Source organism: Hippopotamus amphibius, chromosome 9 (genome assembly GCF_030028045.1).
Source record: "Hippopotamus amphibius kiboko isolate mHipAmp2 chromosome 9, mHipAmp2.hap2, whole genome shotgun sequence".
NCBI lineage: Eukaryota > Metazoa > Chordata > Mammalia > Artiodactyla > Hippopotamidae > Hippopotamus > Hippopotamus amphibius.
Genome location: NC_080194.1, coordinates 91,676,643 through 91,694,457, shown reverse-complemented (window position 1 = coordinate 91,694,457; position 17,815 = coordinate 91,676,643). Strand labels below are relative to the sequence as shown.

General features: G+C 54.2%; 1 protein-coding gene across 12 annotated transcripts in view; it reads right to left on the bottom strand.

Annotated features, from left to right (window-relative positions):
- Positions 1–17,815, bottom strand: part of TMPRSS13 (transmembrane serine protease 13) — a 40,102-nt gene that overhangs the window by 12,470 nt on the left and 9,817 nt on the right. For 4 of the 12 annotated variants that reach the window (XR_009055439.1, XR_009055440.1, XM_057748597.1 and 1 more), the window contains 12 exons: positions 15,940–16,198; positions 14,781–14,918; positions 12,346–12,384; positions 12,114–12,251; positions 11,031–11,160; positions 9,146–9,238; positions 8,103–8,146; positions 6,313–6,475; positions 5,242–5,414; positions 2,293–2,391; positions 965–1,107; positions 676–828 (listed from right to left, as the gene is read on the bottom strand). Coding sequence is in view for 10 of the 12 variants with exons in the window: in XM_057748597.1 (XP_057604580.1) it covers positions 676–828; positions 965–1,107; positions 2,293–2,391; positions 5,242–5,414; positions 6,313–6,475; positions 8,103–8,146; positions 9,146–9,238; positions 11,031–11,160; positions 12,114–12,251; positions 12,346–12,384; positions 14,781–14,918; positions 15,940–16,198 (1,572 nt within the window). In the remaining 2 variants the exon portion in view is untranslated. The remainder of the gene's footprint in view (positions 1–675; positions 829–964; positions 1,108–2,292; positions 2,392–5,241; positions 5,415–6,312; positions 6,476–8,102; positions 8,147–9,145; positions 9,239–11,030; positions 11,161–12,113; positions 12,252–12,345; positions 12,385–14,780; positions 14,919–15,939; positions 16,199–17,815) is intronic. The other 8 variants (XM_057748599.1, XM_057748598.1, XM_057748600.1 and 5 more) reach the window with 8 other exon arrangements.

Below are 17,815 nucleotides of genomic sequence, written 5' to 3'. Positions count from 1 at the left end.
GGCTCAGAGCCTAAAATTTAGCCCAGCTGTCACCGGGCACTGCCCCTCAGAGAAGAGGGGCACCAAGAGGAAAAGCTGGAAGCAGGTTCTGAGAGACCGCCCACTGGATTTCCGGAGCAGCCTTCCCCAGCCCCTCCTGGGCCCTCACTGCCTGGGCAAAGAAGGGAAGGGCCAGCACAGCGTCTTCCCCACAGCTAGGACATGGGCCCAGGGACGGTACGGGCCCAGGGAAGGTACGGGCTGGGCTGGGTCAGCAGAGGTGGCGGAAGGCCTCCGCTTCCTTATGCCCAGTTTTCCGAGAGACCAACTCCCTGCCAGGGAGGGGAGGCCTGCTCCTCTCCGTGTGTGAACTCACGGCTCGGCCATCACTGGGGAGAGGAGAGGGATATTGGGGCCGGCGCCCAGCCTAGGCCCCCCCCTTTCCAACCCCCTGAGCTTTGTTTTGCAGGAGGAAAAGGAGTGGAAGAAGCACAGGCGGCTGGCGTTGGCCCAACATTTGACTCTCATCCTGTCCTGGTTATCTGCACCTCCTGAATAGCCCCAAGGGTGAGGGGGCGAGTGGACCTCGCCGAGACCCTGGGGAAAGGCTAGGCCCTCTTCCAGGCACCCCAACTTTGGCAGTCCCCACCTTTGGGGGTGGGGTGCTGGGTGCACACTCCCCCATGGGGCTCTCACCTCCATCTTGCTGTGTATCCAGTGCAGGACTTCTGTCACCTTGGTGTACACGCCGGGTTTGTTTCTCTGGCCACAGCCCGTGCCCCAGCTGGTGACTCCAGCCAGGAACCAGCGGTTGTTCTGCTCGCAGACCAGGGGCCCCCCGCTGTCTCCCTACGGGGGAGAGTACGCACATCGGTCAGCAGGGTGGGAGAGGTGGTCATTTAGCAGGAAACGGTGGGCACCTGATGCTCCCTCCCAGCCCGATACCCCAGCCTTCCTCCATTCCCTTGGGGTCCCGGGACCTCACCTGGCAGGAGTCTCTGCCTCCCTGCAGGTCCCCCGCGCACATCATCCTCGGGGTAAGGTAGCTGTCATAGACCAAGTAGTCGTTGCACTTCTTGAAATCGATGAGGTTGACCTGTACCTCCCGGAGGAAGGGGGATGTCCTCTCTTCAGTGCAGTGGGGTGCCGGAGAGAGAGGACAGGAAGAGAGTGAGACTCTGGGCAGCTTCATGGCTTCCAGCTGCCCATCCCAGGCCCCAGACTGGCAGCCTCCTGGGCGTGGAGGGCACCATCCCTGTGGCGGGCCCCCCAGGACATTCGGGCACACACACCCTCAAACCAGACGCAGCTCACTACACATAACAGAGACCCACAGACAAACTCACAAACTTATCAGGCTGCCTTCCATGCTGCACAGTGCTTTTCTGTACTCAAAGCAATGGCAAATAGATCACTTGGTTTGTTTTTGGTAACAATGTGCTCTAAGGAGGGCAAGCGTGATGACTCCATTTACAGCAGGAGACGTTTAGGGCTAAAGAAGGACTTGCCCACAGTCACCCAGCTAGTCAGTTACAGAGCCAAGATCAGAACAAGGCCGCTTCCGGCCAGTCATCTCCGCTCCAACCCACGAGCAAGGCTCTGACACCTGAGGCAGCCTGTGTCGCACGAGTCTCACGCCAAGGCCAGCTGACTGCCGTGCCTTCCTGCGCAGTGTGCACGATCTACAGAACCGACAGCAGACAAGGCCACCATGTGCTCGTGATGAGGTGAGGGAAAACCAAACCACTTCCTAACCTTGTTTCAGCACAGACGAAAAACAAGGTCGTTCGAACCACAAAAGGACCGAACAGCCACCTCTCCCAACCAGGATGAGCGGCTGCTGCTTCTTCACCAACAACAGCTTTAGACTCAGTCTATTCTTAACTCTTTCTAGATGAGATGACTAAGATATCCACTCATAGAATTATCCCTGTTTCCTGAAAGCATCCAGTCTAGAGAAATGCTCCACTTCTTCGAAACCCTCTCAAAGCACTTGAATCCTTTAACTCCTTTTTGACACCCTCTTGTTGAGACGCCCCATGGCTCTCCCTGGTGTGATGAGCGATGAACCCAGGTCCTTTAACAACAGGGCTTCTCCTGGTGTTCGCCGCTGGGGCCTTGTCACACCGACTTCTTTGATGTATACTCAGGTGTCTATATACACACATGCACATCCAGGCCCATGAATCTATATACCAAACCCTCGTGTATGCCCCAACATATCACCGCCACACACTCTACACAGACACGCATTTTATACAGATGCACATACACAGACACATACACGCACACAGTCTAGCATCTGCCTCTCACCATTTGTCTCCTTGGTTTTGCCAAAGCCTGTGATCCAGCAGGTCTCATTGAGGCTGAAGGTCTGTCCGTGCATGGGGAGGCAGGCAGGGTGGACATGTGCTGTGACAAGACCTCAAGACATGAGTGAAGGGACAAGGCTGGAGGTTTGGGAGGGTGGGTGCATGGAGGGGCAGGAGTACCAAGGTCCTAGGATATCCTCCTTCCCCCCAGAGTGCTTCTGAATCTTTCAGTGCCTTGACCTGACCAAGCAAGAAACTCAGTCACTTTATCTTGACCCTCAAGCCTTCAGGGTGATGTCAGAGTCCCCCAGACATTCTGATTTTTCAGTGGGTGCCATGTGGGCAGGTGCATGTGCCTTGGAAGCTCCCTTGTGCCAAGCTGACACCGGGTGGCTGAGCATCTCTCTGCTCCAAGGGCGGCTGTCCTGGCTGAGCCTCGTCCACACCCATCCCTCAGAGCAGGGTGCAGCGCAGGCTAAATCCCAGAGGTCATGACTGCCATGACATCTCAGTGGTGTGTCCTGCCCGGTCTGGGGACGGCAGCCCTGGTCAGCCAGGGCCTGAGGCTCTCCCTCCGGGGTGAGACAACCTCTCCAAGTGAGAAGAGCACATCCCTAGAGGCACAGCCTACAAAACTGCTGCTCATGTGCTCCCACACTCAGAATCATATAGAAGGTGCTGCTGTATATCAGTTCATAAGCTCCCTCTGAGGACCAGTGTTCCCTCGTGGACTAGAGCATCGATCAATTTGCAAGAGGAAAAGAGTTGATAAAATGTTTGCAGTGTTCACAGTTGTTATGTTCACTGCAGCTTCCTGTGCTTAGAATAGTGCCGAACACATACGAAGTGCTAGAAGGAAGGAAAGAAGGAAGGAAGGAAGGAAGGAAGGAAGGAAGGAAGGAAGGAAGGAAGGAAGGGAGGAAGGAAGGAAGGGAGGGAGAGAGGGAGGGAGGAGGGAGAATGAATGTAAAATTTTTCTCCTGTAAATTGGGAGTCTAACACATTTCTCTGCTGGAGAGTAAACAAACAAAAAATAAATGCAGGCACGGCATCAACTATTAACCAAAAACACAAAATATGACTTCTTAACATTGTCTGTGTCTATTTTTGTGGCATGCAGTCTTAAAAACATGTAACACTGTTGTATATTCTACTCCTTTTTTTTATGGGATAATTAAATTTATCAGTGAGTTTTCACAAGTTTTTTTCAGCTAGTACTATGACTTCAAAGTGCTCAGCCTACCACACAGTTTAAGAAAATCTGCCCTGATTTCTAAACCAAAAATCAAGTCACATGATCTGACCACAGGACGACGTAAATCTCAGCTGTGATTCTCAGCCTGGAGATATGCCTCCTGCCCAGGAGAGTGGGATGGGCGGGTGCGGGTTGACTACCAGAGAGTCTGGGGAGGGACTGTTGTCGTCTGAAAAGCTTATGACCTAGCTTTAATTTCGCTTTACAAATTATTTAATTAGATTTGGAATTCCAAATAATATTAAGGAGGTTTGAGGTGATGGCAGGTAAGATCTGGGTGGTTAGCCAAATGGAGTTTGAGTTTTACAAGGTTGGGAAGGCCTGTTTTGGTCCTGCAGACTGCCTGCCCCCTTTTAGGTGAGCATGAGGGGCAGGACAACCCCAGGCTCCACACAGACAAGGCTGAGGTGGGCAGGAGGGCAGAGAGGGCTTGTCCTTGGTGGGAGTGGCTTCTGGTGGGTGTAGCTCTGGGACGGCCCCGCCCAACCCAGTCCAGAGTTGGGGACCAGGGTTCTCCTCCCCGCACCACTTAGATGAGTCACTGCTGTGACTCAGGACCAACACCGGCTCTGTAATTAATGTGCCAGGAAAGGCCAGCTCACAGGCCCAGAGTACCGGAAAGGCTGGACTAATCAGAGAGCTCTCCAGGACTTCCGGAAGCCTCTGTAGCCTGCCAGGACTGATTAGGTGCCCACATCCGTGCCACCACAGCACCTCCCTGGTACCCCGACGTCACATCACTAGCTTCTCAGTGGCTGTGTGTCACCTGTTTTGTTCTCTTTGCGGTGGAACTGCAGAGCCACTATGGGGCAGATACACAGTATTTGATACGTGGACAATTGGGTGGATGAAGGAAGGAACAAAAACTTTGGTCTCCTGAGAACTTCGGTAGCATTTCCTTTCCTGTAGCCCCATTTAGTTCTCAGCTTGTGCAGTTAGCTGTTTGGGGTGTAGGCACCTTTTTTTTTTTTTTTTTTTTTTTTTTTTTTTTTTTGACACACGGGCTTAGTTGCTCCGTGGCATGTGGGATCTTCCTGGAGCTGGGATTGAACCTGTGGCCTCTGCGTTGTCAGGCGGATTCTTAACCACTGCGCCACCTAGGAAGCCCTAGGCACCTTTTTTGTTCTCAACTTCGGTGTTGGCAACGTGCCGGCAGAGAGCAGCGTGGGAAGAGCCTTGTTTGCAAGCCAGACCCACCTGGACCCAGTCCTGGAGCTGCCACGTATTACTTCATGGCCTCGGGGAATTCTCTCTCTCTAAAGCTCCCCTCCTCAACTGTACAATGAAGCTAATGATAGTACCTGCTTCACAGGACCAGTTGTAAAGAGTAAACGAAATTGCTGATGTAAAGTGCCTACCACAGTGTCTTGCCTCTGTGAAATGCTCAATACACCAGTGAAACAATTCGATCTGTTTATCTTGATGAAGACCAGTCTCCCAATGCGGGCTCTGTCACCAGTGTGCAATGTCAGGTGTGTCATTGGGGCAAGTTTATTTCCAACCCTGGGTCTCCATTCCCTTAACTGTAGGATAGAGGTGTCCCACCAAATGATGTCTAAGAATCCTCGACATCCGCCACGCTGAGGCTCTGGACCCTGGGACGGGTCAGGGGATGCTGTTAAGTGCAAAGGCTGGGCCGCCCGTGAGGGCTGCTGGACGAGCAGGTTGGGGAGCGACAGGCCTGAGTTCACTCACCGGACAGGGTCAGGGGCTTGGAGAGCCGCATGAGGGCGATGTCGTAGTCATCCTGCTCATCCGTGTAGTTGCTGTTGATGATGATCTGGGCGACGGAGGCTGCCTCGGGCAGCTGGTGCAGGTTGTTGGTGCCCGCGTACACCTTCCAGCCCTCCAGAATCTTCTCCCGGGTCCTGCCAGAGCCACGGAGAGCATGAGCCAGCTCCCACCCGGCAGAGCCCTCTGGCAGCATCTGCTGCACACAGGGAGCTGCAGCCAGAGCACCAGCGTGGAGGCAGGAGGATGGAGGAAATGGCCTCTGGGAGGGAACTCTCCCTCTTAGCCCGGGGATCTAGGACAATCCCCTACTTCCAAAAAACCCCCGCACTGAACTGGCAGTTCTGTACTTTACAATAGAAAACGGGAGGGGATGAGTAAGATTTTGGGGACCATTCGCCCCACTGTCTCCTCTGGATGCCACCAAGGATCAGATAAGGTGGGCGGGACACCTCTCAGTGGTAGTATCCTCCGCAGAAACGGAGCTTTAGACAGCACAAAGTGACCTGCGGAAGACTCACTCCTGGGGAAGCCAGTGCCCTGAGGCCTCGTCTCTGAGCTCTTTCCTGTCCACCAGCTCAAAGGACAGGCCTGGCTGGTGACTGTCGGAAGCTGACTGCACTGCCCTTCCCACAATCCCCATCCCTCAACGCCTGGGACAGCATTCCTGATGTCTCAGGCTCCTCTCCTGTAACTTCCAGTTTTTCTGGAAGCAGCGACAAGCCCCAAACCTCTTTATTTCACACTGTTCTTCAGGGAAGACTCCCATCCCTTCCTTCTACCTGCCTCTCTCTCTCCCTTGGAGCCATCAATGGTCTTTTCTCACTTTGTACTGGCTCAGAACAAGTAACCCCAACTCACACTCCCATCGCCAACGGCAAATCACGGTCTTCACCACACATGTTCCGCCCAGCCCGAGGGGGCCAGGCTTACAACCAAAGCCCTCTTCCATGGAGAGAAGTCGGTCTGCCCTCAGCCCTTCCTGGTATCCCTGACCCTCCATGGTATCGCATCACTGCCCCCTCGGGCACTTACACAAAGAAGCAGTGGGCAGCGGTGAGAACCCACTGGGTGTCGATCAGTGTGCCCCCGCAAATGTGGGTGCGGGCGTACTGCAGACTGACTTGCCAAGGCCATTTGCTCTCTGCAGCCAGCGCCCCTCCCACGATCCGCCCGGTCATGGCTCTCATTCCACAGTCTAGGGAGAAGCAGAAGAGATGAGCTAATGTGAACTCTGCTTTTCTCAGAGCTGCTGCCATGCTCCCAGGCCCAGAGAGGCACGGGCAGCCCCATCCTGAGGGCATCACCCACCCCTGGAGGCCGCTTTGCTCCCTTAATCTGATGCGGCACAGATGCATCCTGCCAACACAGAGCTCCTACATGGGGGGTTAGCTTTCTGGGATCATCCGGTGGGAAGTTTGGTACTAGGAAAGGTCCTCTTTCCTCCCACTCATTCATTCTCCCATTAATTCAATAAATGCTTCTTAAGTACCCCATGATTTGGGCACTCTGCCGGGCATCAGGGGCACAACAGGTGAATCCCAGGGCTGCCGTCAGGAGCTCAGGAAAGCAGACCAAGTCTAACATGACAGTGAATTGATAAGCACTGTGATGGGGATCATTTCAGAACAAGGGAGAAAAGCCCTTTTGGGATTTCCCTGGTGGTCCAGTGGTAAAGAAGCTGCCTTCCAATGCAGGGGATGTGGGTTCGATCTCTGGTTGGGGAACTGAGATCCCACATGCCACAGGGCAACTAAGCCTGTGCACCACAACTGCTGAGCTCGTGCGCCTCAACTAGAGAGTATGCGTGCCACAACTACAGAGCCCATGTGCCCTGGAGCCCGCGCACCACAACTAGAGAAGAGAAAACCCGCATACCACAACTAGAGAGAAGCCCGCACGCCGCAATGAAGATCTCCAGTACTACAACTAAAAGACCCGAAGCAGCCAAAAAAAAAAAAAAAAAAGATAATAATAATAAATAAATAATAAATAAATCTTTAAAGAAAAGAAAAGCCCTTCCCATGATGCACAGGTAGTTGGTGCCCACGTGGCTCCTCAGTGGGTTATTTCATGCTGTTTGGGACCTGTGCCCCAAGGGAACATCTCTGAACATGTTCTGGAGTGAGTCATCCCCCCAAAATCATGGATGGAGTGTTCTTTTTTCTTTGAAGGAGCAGAAAGAGAAGAGCTAGCGGCGGTGTGAGAAGGCTCCATCCACAGCACTGTACCCACCTGCTCAGGGGAGAGCCCCACCTGGTCATCACAAGAACACAGCACTTGTGGACCAGTTAACAGTTTGGGCTTTGGGGTCAGACCCAAGGTCCAATACCAGCTCCTCACCTACCAGCAGTCTGACCTTAAGTAAGGCAAACATTTCAGTCTCTTTTCAGTAAACGGACAATAATGCTGCCTTGCCTCGAGAGAATTAAATGCAATCACGTGAGTAAAGCCATGAGCGCAGTGCCTTGGCATCCAATGTGCTCCATAAATGCTGGCTCTGGATCTAGTGCCACGTCTATTGATATCAGAGCTTTAAGCTGGCCCTGACATGCTCTCCCAGTCCTCTGCCCCCTGCCCAGAATCCAGGAGGCTTGAATGGCGAGATTGCGGGGCTGAGTCGGGAGAAGGGGAAATGTTACCCTGAGACTGTCCATCCAGGTGCTTTACAGCGTCCCTGGCTCTGAAGCAGGCCTGCTGTGCAAGCCTCTCTTCCTGGCTTGGACCCCCAGGGCTGGACCTCTCCCTCACAGGGATCCCACCCCTCTGCCCTCTGACTCCCACCCCATGCAGGCCACAATCCAGGAGGAAGAGCGTCTTCTTACGGGAACACTGGAGAGCGACATACTGCTGGGAAGGGCATTCAGACCTGCAGGAGGAGACACAAAAGATGAGAAAAGGGCATAGCCACCTCCTCCAGGAAGCCTTCTGTGATTGGCTCCTGCTAAGTCCTATCCCATTCCTTTTGCACAAGAAGATGGAGATTCTGACCTTTCTCCCTCCCAGTGAGACAGACCCTTCCAGTGTTTTCCCCAGGAATGGGGATGGTTTAGTGAAAACTAAGCCCATTCTCCCCATCTCCCAGTTTTTCTGTGGCCGATTGCACATATTGGCTAGGTCCACGTCCCCTGAACTCATGACTTCGCTGTCCCAGCATCTTTCCGCAGCTAAACAGGTGGCCCAACACTCCTCTGACAGTTGCTCAATGCTCCACCAGCAACGTAGCCTGAGGAGCACCCAGCACAAAGCAGGCATCCAGGAGGCAGCTCATTTGCCTCCCTTCCCTCCGCATGCCTTCTTCTCTCACAGTCTGGTTTCTCCTCTCCCCTCCCCAAGGTAAACACTGCTAGCTGGTGGAGCAATCCCCCCAACTTACCCCTCCTCCAACTCCACCCAGTGGTGTTGGGACAAGAGCAGCTGCAGTGCAAAGATGACGGATGGCGAAGCCCGGGGGGTGGCAATGCTCCCCAGATGGGCCTCCCTGCGCCTGACTACCTGTACCTGGCACTCCCCTTGCCGCTGCTCCCCCTGCCCATTCCCGACCCCAGTGATGCTTCTCCCTCTCTACCCCAAGCCCCCTCCCTGCGACAGCTTTCAGTCCAAACACCGGCCCCACCAGTGATCTCAAGGTTAATTCATTGTCTCTGGTGACCAGATAAACTCTTAGGGGCGCCCCTGACTTCGAGGCGCTCTGTACACCAAGCTTCGACTGCTTCCGAGTCAGGAGGCAGGTAGTGAATGAGAGCTATTTCTGAGATGCTCTTGACATTCACAAGGGACTCCTAGAGGTAGGGTCCCAGAAAGGCCGAGGGAGAGGGCCTCCTTCATGCCCCTGCTCACAGCTGATAGCCTGGCCCACCCCACGTACTTGTAGATGCTCTCCTGGATGGTGGAGTTATATTCGGAGATTGAGAAACTGCCGTCAAAATTCCTATTGGCCACCTTGGTTGTCCGGTAAGCACTGCAAGGGAGGAGAGGGAAGGAGAATGAACTGCCTGGAGACAGTGCCCACTTGTGGTCACCCAGCTGGCATTGGAGTCCCAGCCAGCCCTGCCGCAGAGGCCAGAGGCAGTTAAAACCCAACGAGCTCAGACCCCATCCACATATTCCACCACTGCCTGCCACTAGCCCTATGCACTAGCCCAATAGTTTTGAAAGTGTGGTCCCATCCCAGGAGGCAATGTTAGCACTGCCTGGGAATTTATTAGAAATGCAAACTCTTGGGCCCTGTCCCAGACCTACATTTTAACAGGCTCTCCAGGTGATTCTGATGTGCTCTCACGTTTGAGAAACACCGACCTAGGAAATGTTCTATCCAGACCGTGATTCATGTGCCCACAGCAGCAGTGTCACCCCAGACCTGCTGAGCCAGACTCTGAATTTTAAAGGTCCCCATGTTTGCACGTTAAAGTCTGAGAGCCTGTTTGGCTCTTAGACTACAATGTGCCTGAGAATCACCCCCGGGTGTTGTTAAGTAGGTTTGAAATCCTAATCCCAGAGATTCTGGTTTCAGGGCGCATTTTAACAAGCACCCCAGGTGACTTTGCTGCGGGTGATCCCTGGACCTCTATCTGCGTGGCACTTTGGTGCATTTTCAGAACATGGGACACCCTTGCATGACAGCGTGCCTTTGTGGACACTGTTCCTCTACCTAGGGGCCTCCTCCCTGCTCTGCTGACCTCCAGGCGTGGTCAGGCACCCTCTCCGTTATGTGTGCATAAGGCTTCCCATGTGTCCTTTCCATCACACATCACACGGCGCTGTGATGATTGGTATAAGCCTCTCTTGCCCACACCATACCAGAGGTTGTTGAAGGGCAGGGATCTTGTCTGGGTGCATGGCTCAGACATAATAAAAGCTCGATAAATGTTCTTTGAATAGATCACACTATCTGTTGAAGCCCAAGGGAAGTTCACATTTGCATAAGGTCACACAACTCAGTGATAAACAATGACCCTCATCTTCCAACTAGATCCCCCAGTCATCTTTCACAGATGGGAACTCTGAGGCTGAGGTGGGGGCAGAGAACTGGTCTCAGTCCTAGCCCCCAAGCCCAGGTTTTCTAGGTGCTTCTTCTATAGAGAACCCACAGTGAGATCCTAAAGAAACCCTTCTCTCCACAGCTTCACACACATTGGTGAACTCCCAAACCCAGACCAAGAGGGAGGATGGAGATGACTATGTGGCCTGCAAACCGGGGGCTCCTTCAAGGGGGAAGGTCATGGTAAACCCCACTCCCGATGCCACCCACTGGTACCAGCTTCTTGTTTCTGATCTTTAGAGCCAAAGATGCTAATGACGTCACCTGGCCACACCTGCCCATCCCCCTCCTCGTTTGACATGTCCTAGCCCAAGCTGTAGCTGCTGCTGCTCAAAGTCCACTGAAGGGTTTGCACAGCCTGAGCTGCCAGTTCCCAGATGTGAGAAGATGAGAGGTGTCCAAATGCATACCCACGTCACAGGGCCACCGCGACCATTGAATGATCACGGGCATGGGGGTGCTTTGATGCAAAGAACCGTATAGAAGGGTCACCCTGCTGCAGGTCTGTAAATAATTACCTTGGCCTCCTGGAAACAGCTTGCCCCCAGACTTGGGCTCCCCAGGCCACTGTCCCTTTGAATAACTCAAGGGGGCTAGTGACCTCAGCCCTGGTCCCCAAGACTCTTTAGCATGAGTTTCCCTCAATGAGCCCAAGATGCCCTTGCCAAGAGTCTGAGACATCCTGAAGCTGGGACTCGTAGGGGAGGTTTACCTCTCAAAACCCAGCTGCTGGCAGGTCTTCGTCGAGTAGGAGTCATTCCAGCTGTCACTGCAGACGGGCAGCCACTTGTGGGAGGATCCAGAGTAGACTTTAAGCAGAGAATTGTCCCAGTCAAACCTCACTGCAGGGCAAGAAAAGGGCGAGGCAGGTCCTCAGCACCAGGAAGCTCCAAGTTCTTGAGGAATGAACCAAGTAAGGCTCTGAGATGCTCCTGTCCTGAGGCTTCTCGCTGAGGCCTTGCAAACATCCAGGCGCTTAGCCGGGAACAGCACGATCATCAGCCAGTGCCCAGAGCCCGCGATGCTCAGTAAGGGCAGAGCCAAGGCAAGGGGCTGGGGCAGAGCAGAGAGAGCTCTCCATCCCACAGCACCCAGGAGCCACTGCTGGGAGAAGGGGTGAGCACTGCCGGCAGGGCGGGAAGCCATCACCCAAGAGAGCAGTGGTGTGCCCAAGTAAGAGAGCGACAAGGGGAGGGGTGATCCGACTGAATGCTCACTGGACAGGCTCAGTCACAGATGGATGAGGTCACAGGCAAGGACACACATGTACACACAGGAGGACAGGGCAGGATGTGCACCCACAGACACCCACACCAGGCTGTACGTGGACAACACATGGAAAAGCCACTGCGGACCAGTGCTCAAAGGGATCTCTGTCCTCGTGTAGGCCTTCGTTTACAAACTGACCTTCATGAAACCACAGGGGTGGCAGGTCAGAGGTCACCTGCTGGGCAAAGAGGAGGGGCATGTGGACGGGGCTCCGGACCCCACACCTGGCTCCAGCCAGAGCAGCTCTGCTTTGCTCAGCCTGGTAGCTGGGAGCTGTCAGATTTTATTTGAGAAACACTAATCTTGCCTAATCCACTCATTTTATGTTAGGAAACTGAAGCCCAGAGAAGGTAAGTGATTCGCCCAAGTCACACAGCACACAAAGCCAGGTTCCAAACCCCAGTCGACTGTGACTAGAACCAAGATCCTCTGAGTCTCTGTCCACTGCCTCCCCTTTGAGCTGATACCCCGTTTGTAGTCCCCAGAGAGCGCGCACACACACACACCCACACACACACACACACACCCCCAGCCTCCTTACTGCAGCCCAGCTCGTCGCTCTTCAGCTTACAGTCCACGACCCCATCACAGTGCACAGCGTGCTTGGGGCAGCTCTCTACTGGCTCCTTGTACTTGATCCCTGTGTGGCCCCTCCAGAAGTAGACTGGAAAGAAAAGAAGCAGAAGCTGGGTCATTGCCAGCCCCAGAGAGACGTGACACTAAGCAGCCCAAGGCCCTGGGGGTTCTGAGACACCGACCTGCATTCCCTCTTGGACTCTGGGGCTCTCGTCCCCCATCTGTATGGAGAGAAAGGCTGCTCAGGAATGCTCCAGAATGCTCCAGAAAGCTGCTGCAAGCAGGGCAGCACCAGGCAGACTCAAGAGCAGCCATCCAGAGAGAGAGAGAGGGAGAGAGGGAGGGAGGTGTGGAGACGGGTAATACTATGGGAGCTCCCCTGCCCTACATGCTGGCCAGAGTGGTGGTCCGAGAAAGCCCCTCCCCCAGTATCCCAGAGGCCCCTTCTCAGAGCCACTCTGGCATCCCTCTGTCTCTGTGCTCTGCGGGTTGTAGCAGAGAAATTTCCATCTTCTGTCACACAGCTGCAACCACTACCTGTCCTGCCTTCTCAAAGTCTGTCCTCCCAGCCTCAGAAGCTCCTAGATATTCTTCCTTCTCCCTCTTCTCCAAACAAAGGGTGTCCCCTTGGCTCAATTCTTGTCCCATTACTTGTCTTGATGCCTTTAAATGTCTTCCCACTCAATGAGAAACTCTAGGTGGCTAATTCCCAAATGTACAAGATGGGCTGAAAAGCCAACAGCTGGTGAAACCACGTGTGAAAATCAGCTTCACGACTTCTTCTAAGACCTATCTCCTTCCAAACTAGGAACTGCATCTTCCTGCCTGGAAACACCTCCTTGGTTGCCTACGAAACCCCGGGTTCTGACTCATCACCCTGCACTGACCCCCACATCTCCCACTGGTCCCACTGTGCTCTCTGTCACCCCAGGTGAAGGTCCCCTTTGTGTGCCTGCTCCTTCTAGGTCCAGACACCAATCCCTCCTAACCTCTTGGACTTCTCCTTCCTCTCTGTGCCCTCGTCTTTTCCCCTCCCATGGCCTGGGCACTAAGGCTCCTGGGATCACTTCGGTGTGTAAGCAGAGAGAGCTCCCAGGAGGCAGAGGCTCTAGTCTTGATCCCACTGCAGAGCTGCTCAGGGACCACCTCCTTGGGAATTCCAGAGGTCAGGGGACTTCAGGAAATGCTGGGAAATCACGCTGAGAGCCCGCCCTCGGATGCCATCTCCCCACTCCATGGGTTATTTCCTACTGGAGCCGGTGCCCCTGCTCCAGGTAGGGAAGGGAGGGAGCAGGGTGCAGCACCCCCGCAGGAGGTTCACATGGTTACCATGTGGCAGGTTCCATGTTGATGCCTTCATGTGCGTTGTCAGGCAGGCGGGGAAACTGAGGCTCAGGGAGTTAATTGACTTGCTAAAATTACACAACTGGTAAGTGGAGGAGCCCAGATGCTTCAGCAGGTCTGTCTGGTCCTAAAGCTGTACTCTTAACCAGCACACAACTTCTTCCCATGCAATCCTCTTCCCCAAATAGCCCTGCCAGTTGAGTGTTTCCCTGTAGTCACCCACCCCGCCCTCCACCACCCCGTGCTGTCTCTTTAACAGAATTCTGACCCCTCAGCCTGGCATTGAAAGCTCTCTACAATGTAGCCCAGCCGTGCCCAACCGAACCACAGCCCGCAGGACCCCAAATGAATATTCTTGCTGGTTAAGTGGGTCCCTTCCCTCTCCCTGTGCCAACTTGCCCATCTGCCCCCCACATTTCCTGCAGCTGCTCATCCTACTCAGATGCCCTGCCCAAGACATCCCTCCCCCATCTTCTAGGTCTCATCTGGCCCCACAGCCTTCACGAGCTGTCCCCTGCCCCCCGCAGCCCGCACAGCTGTCCTCTCCACCTGATGGTCACACTCAGATCCACTTGGTCTTAACCATCTCCGTCTGTGTCCCCCGGGAGACTGTACTTTCCCTGGGGACAGGGTGGTGTGATGTGTGCTCCCCTTGCCTTCCTCCTAAGGTTTCCCGCTGTGCTGGGCTCAGCGTGGACTCCCCGGCAGGGAGCCCAGGGACATGTCCTGAGTATATTTTCCAAAGGAGGGCGTGGAATTGAGGGTGTCTGACCCCTGAACTCTTTATTCCATTGACTAAAAATGCCTGGCAACTTTACCTCATCAATGCTTTTATGTTTGCTTTTTAAATAACTAACATTTTTAGAGTGGGATGTTGTGCCAGGCATTGTACCAGTAGCTCATTTATTCCTTATAACCTGGTGAAATCTTTAGGGAATTTTACTGAGCACAGAAGTTGAATGAATGAATGAATTTAATCCCATTTGAAGACACAGAAACTAACCTCAGACTGGTTAACTACTCGCCCAAGTAAGTAACACAGAGAGGACCCAAGCTGGGTTCCTCTGACTTCCCACCCTCTCAACCCAGCTACCTCCAAGGGGCCTGGAGGTGTCATGGTCCAAGGCCACTTGCAGGAGTGTGCCTCTGTGGCCATGGCAGCTGGTGAGTGTGTGTTCCCCACTCTTGTCCCCCTGCTGCCTGTCCCCATCCCTGAACCCCACTCCACGCCGCAATGACCAGAGCCCAGCCCTGCTCCCTCCGTTCAACTCACAGAGAACAATGAGCGACACCACGAGGGCGATGAAGAGGAGGATACATCCGATGAGCGGCAGTCGACTCAGGCCCTCCTGCCAGGTGAACTTGGGCAAGCTGATACCTAGGAGTGGGGCAGCATCAGGGGAGTGTGAGGCTGTTGGAGGGGAGTCCGGCGCAGTGGAGGAGGAAGAAGGAAAGAAGGCCGGTCCAGGAGGACCCCGTTAGGACCACTCCACCCAGAATATGACACCTCCCCTGCCTGGTACCAAGCTCCCTTTTACTTGGCATCTACTATGGGCCAGCTAGGCATTTGCATGTGTTATTTAATTCTGACAGCAACTGTGTGAGCTGGGCTTTATTATGCCCATTTTATAGATGGCGAAACTGAGGTTCACGGATGTTAAATAACTTGCTCCAGGTTTCTTGGCTAGTGAGTGGCAGAGTAGGGATTCAAATGGAATGTGTTTGATTCCAAAGGTCTCCACACCAAAGTGCCTCACCAGCCCTTCAAAGGGCAAGACTGGGCCCCAGATCTGGGATGCTCCTCCAAGCCTGTTTGTACTGCGGTGCTGGGGCAGACTGAAGTCAAAGACAGGAGGAGGGCAAGGTTGGGATGGGCAGAAAGGCTGCTTCCCTAAGGGTAGAGCCAGTCCTGGAGGTCAGCTTGGTATCTCTGATTCCTTATTAGCTGAATCACATGAGCCAGCTGGGGAAGCTGGGGGTGGGGAGCACCTGCCTGATCAGACTCTCTCCCTTTGCTCCTCTACCAACAGATGAGCCTGTGACCATGCCTGTACTCTGGTGCAGAGCCCAGTGTCCCCAGCAGACCCCGGCAGGCCCAAGGAAAGAACCCTGGCTCTCAAAATCTGCACCTTGACCCAGACTGTGCAGCCTCCAAAGTTACACCTGCTTTGTCGACCCTGCTTTCTTATCCTCTACACCGTTTGCTGCAATTTCCTACTGTCTTGGCTTTGCATTCCTGGTTCCTTTCTGCCCCCACCTCCCCAGGTCCCCCACTGCCCACTCGGACCATCCCCACTTCTTCCCACACATTCAAGAGCTACAGGAGGGGCAGAGGGTGTCAACCTGGAGATTCCCCACCTCACCACTGCACTTCTCTCTGACCTTGGACTGCTTCCCTGTTCCTCTTGCCTTCCCTGCAGGAGCCCCCTTACCTGGGCTCTCCCTGGTGGCCCTGGTGGTGCTGGTGGCTCGTGTCGACCTGACAGGAGATGCCCGGACAGGTACCGCCCTCACTGGCGTGGCTCTAACAAGGTATATTCTCGTCGGAGACGATGCCGTGGAGGTTGACATAGCAGACGATGACCTGCCGGACGATGACCTGGAAGGTGATACCCGGGCTGGAGGTGCATGGGCCGGGGATGCACGGGCAGGGGATGCCCGGGCTGGAGGCGTCCTTGCTGGGGAGGCATTCTGAAAGCAGAGTGAAGGCCATCCCTCAGGCTGCTCCATCCTGCCAACCCACCCAGCTGTCAGCCCTGCTGGGCCAGGAGATAGATGCCCTGGAGTGGGCGGCTGGGGGTGAGCAGAGCTCCCAGACAGGGAAGAGAGTGTCCAAGGATGGAACGAAAGCTAGTGTACCTTACTCCCTGCAGTCTCTCCCCATCACAGGGACCTGCGGAGGTGGGCAGAGGGCAGTGGGCCATCTGCCCAGGTATGGGGGCACCTGCTTTGGCTACACATGTCTAGGGACCCTCAAAAAAGAGGTTGCTGGACCAGACCCTCATTCTGAGGGGGAAGTAACCAGCCTTTCTGCCCTCTTCACTCTCCTGCATCCTTCCTTCTGTGTTTGTGTGTTAGATTATAAAACATCATTCTTATTGTGAGCTGTCATCAGAAAGTGTGAGAAGCACTGCCCTAGAAAAGCCCTGGCCTGCCTTGTACCCCACCGTTCTCAGCAACCCAGGAACTCACACGCCCATGTACACACACACACACACACACACACCCGAATACATCAGGGAAACAGAGAGGCAAGTTGCTGGGGAAGAAGGTGACCAAGGTCCTTAACCTTCCTCAGCTGTGGGTGGAGTGATTTATTCATTTAGATTTAGCACTTTAATCTGTAGTCACAGAGGACTTAACATGCTCTGAGTGCTTCATACATATTTGCTCACTCGATCTTGAGAACAACCCTATGAGGTAGCAACTCTTATCCCCATTTTGCATCAGGGGAAACAGAGGCAGAGAGATACAGTAACTTAAATTCTCAGAGTTAGAGTGGCAGAGCCAGGATATGAGCCCAGAAAGTCAGGCTCTGAAGGCCACGCTCAACCACCAGGCTCCACTGCCTCTCTGAGGAGGGATGCGAGAGATATTGCAGCAGCTGCCAGAGCAGGCAATCAATGAACGCCAGTGCTGCTCCTTCCCGAAGAGCCTGAGCCTCTGGGTACACTGAATATGGGAATGGGAGCCGGTGGACAGCCAGGGCTGATGGAAAGTCCTTGAGGAGCCTCTGCTGGCGGCCAAGCCCTGGTCTGCAGGACCCCCAGTCCCTGTTACCGGATTAGACATCCTCTCTTCTCTGTCCGGCTCCTTACAGAGATCTCTGCCCTCCCTCACACCATCTCTGCCTTCTAAGCCCCATCAAGTAGTCCCCTGAAAAGCAGGGGGAGCTGGGAACTGACCTGACCCAGGGCCCACGTCTGCCCCTCATCATTTCTGCTGGACACTGACTAGATACTCAGGAGAGCTGCCCGGGGAGCAGCAGGAATGGTGGGAGGAGGTGCCCGTGCTCAGGGACCCTGTGCTGGGGGCACAGTCGGCAGGGCTGTGCGGAAGAGACGGGCTCTGGACCTCAGGCACCTCTGTTTCATCGCTCACCTACCACTGTGCTTAAAGGCATTTGACGTTATTAGTAAGCAGCCCAGTTAATAAAAAGTCCTTTTCATTAGAACATCCGGCCTCAGTCCGCACCATCAACCTACCAGGCAGGGTGGGTTGTTTTGTTTTGTTTTGTTTTACCTCCATCTTCTTAGAGTCAGAGGTGATTGACCTGGTCACTCCTCCATTTTTCTGGAGGCTGTGGGA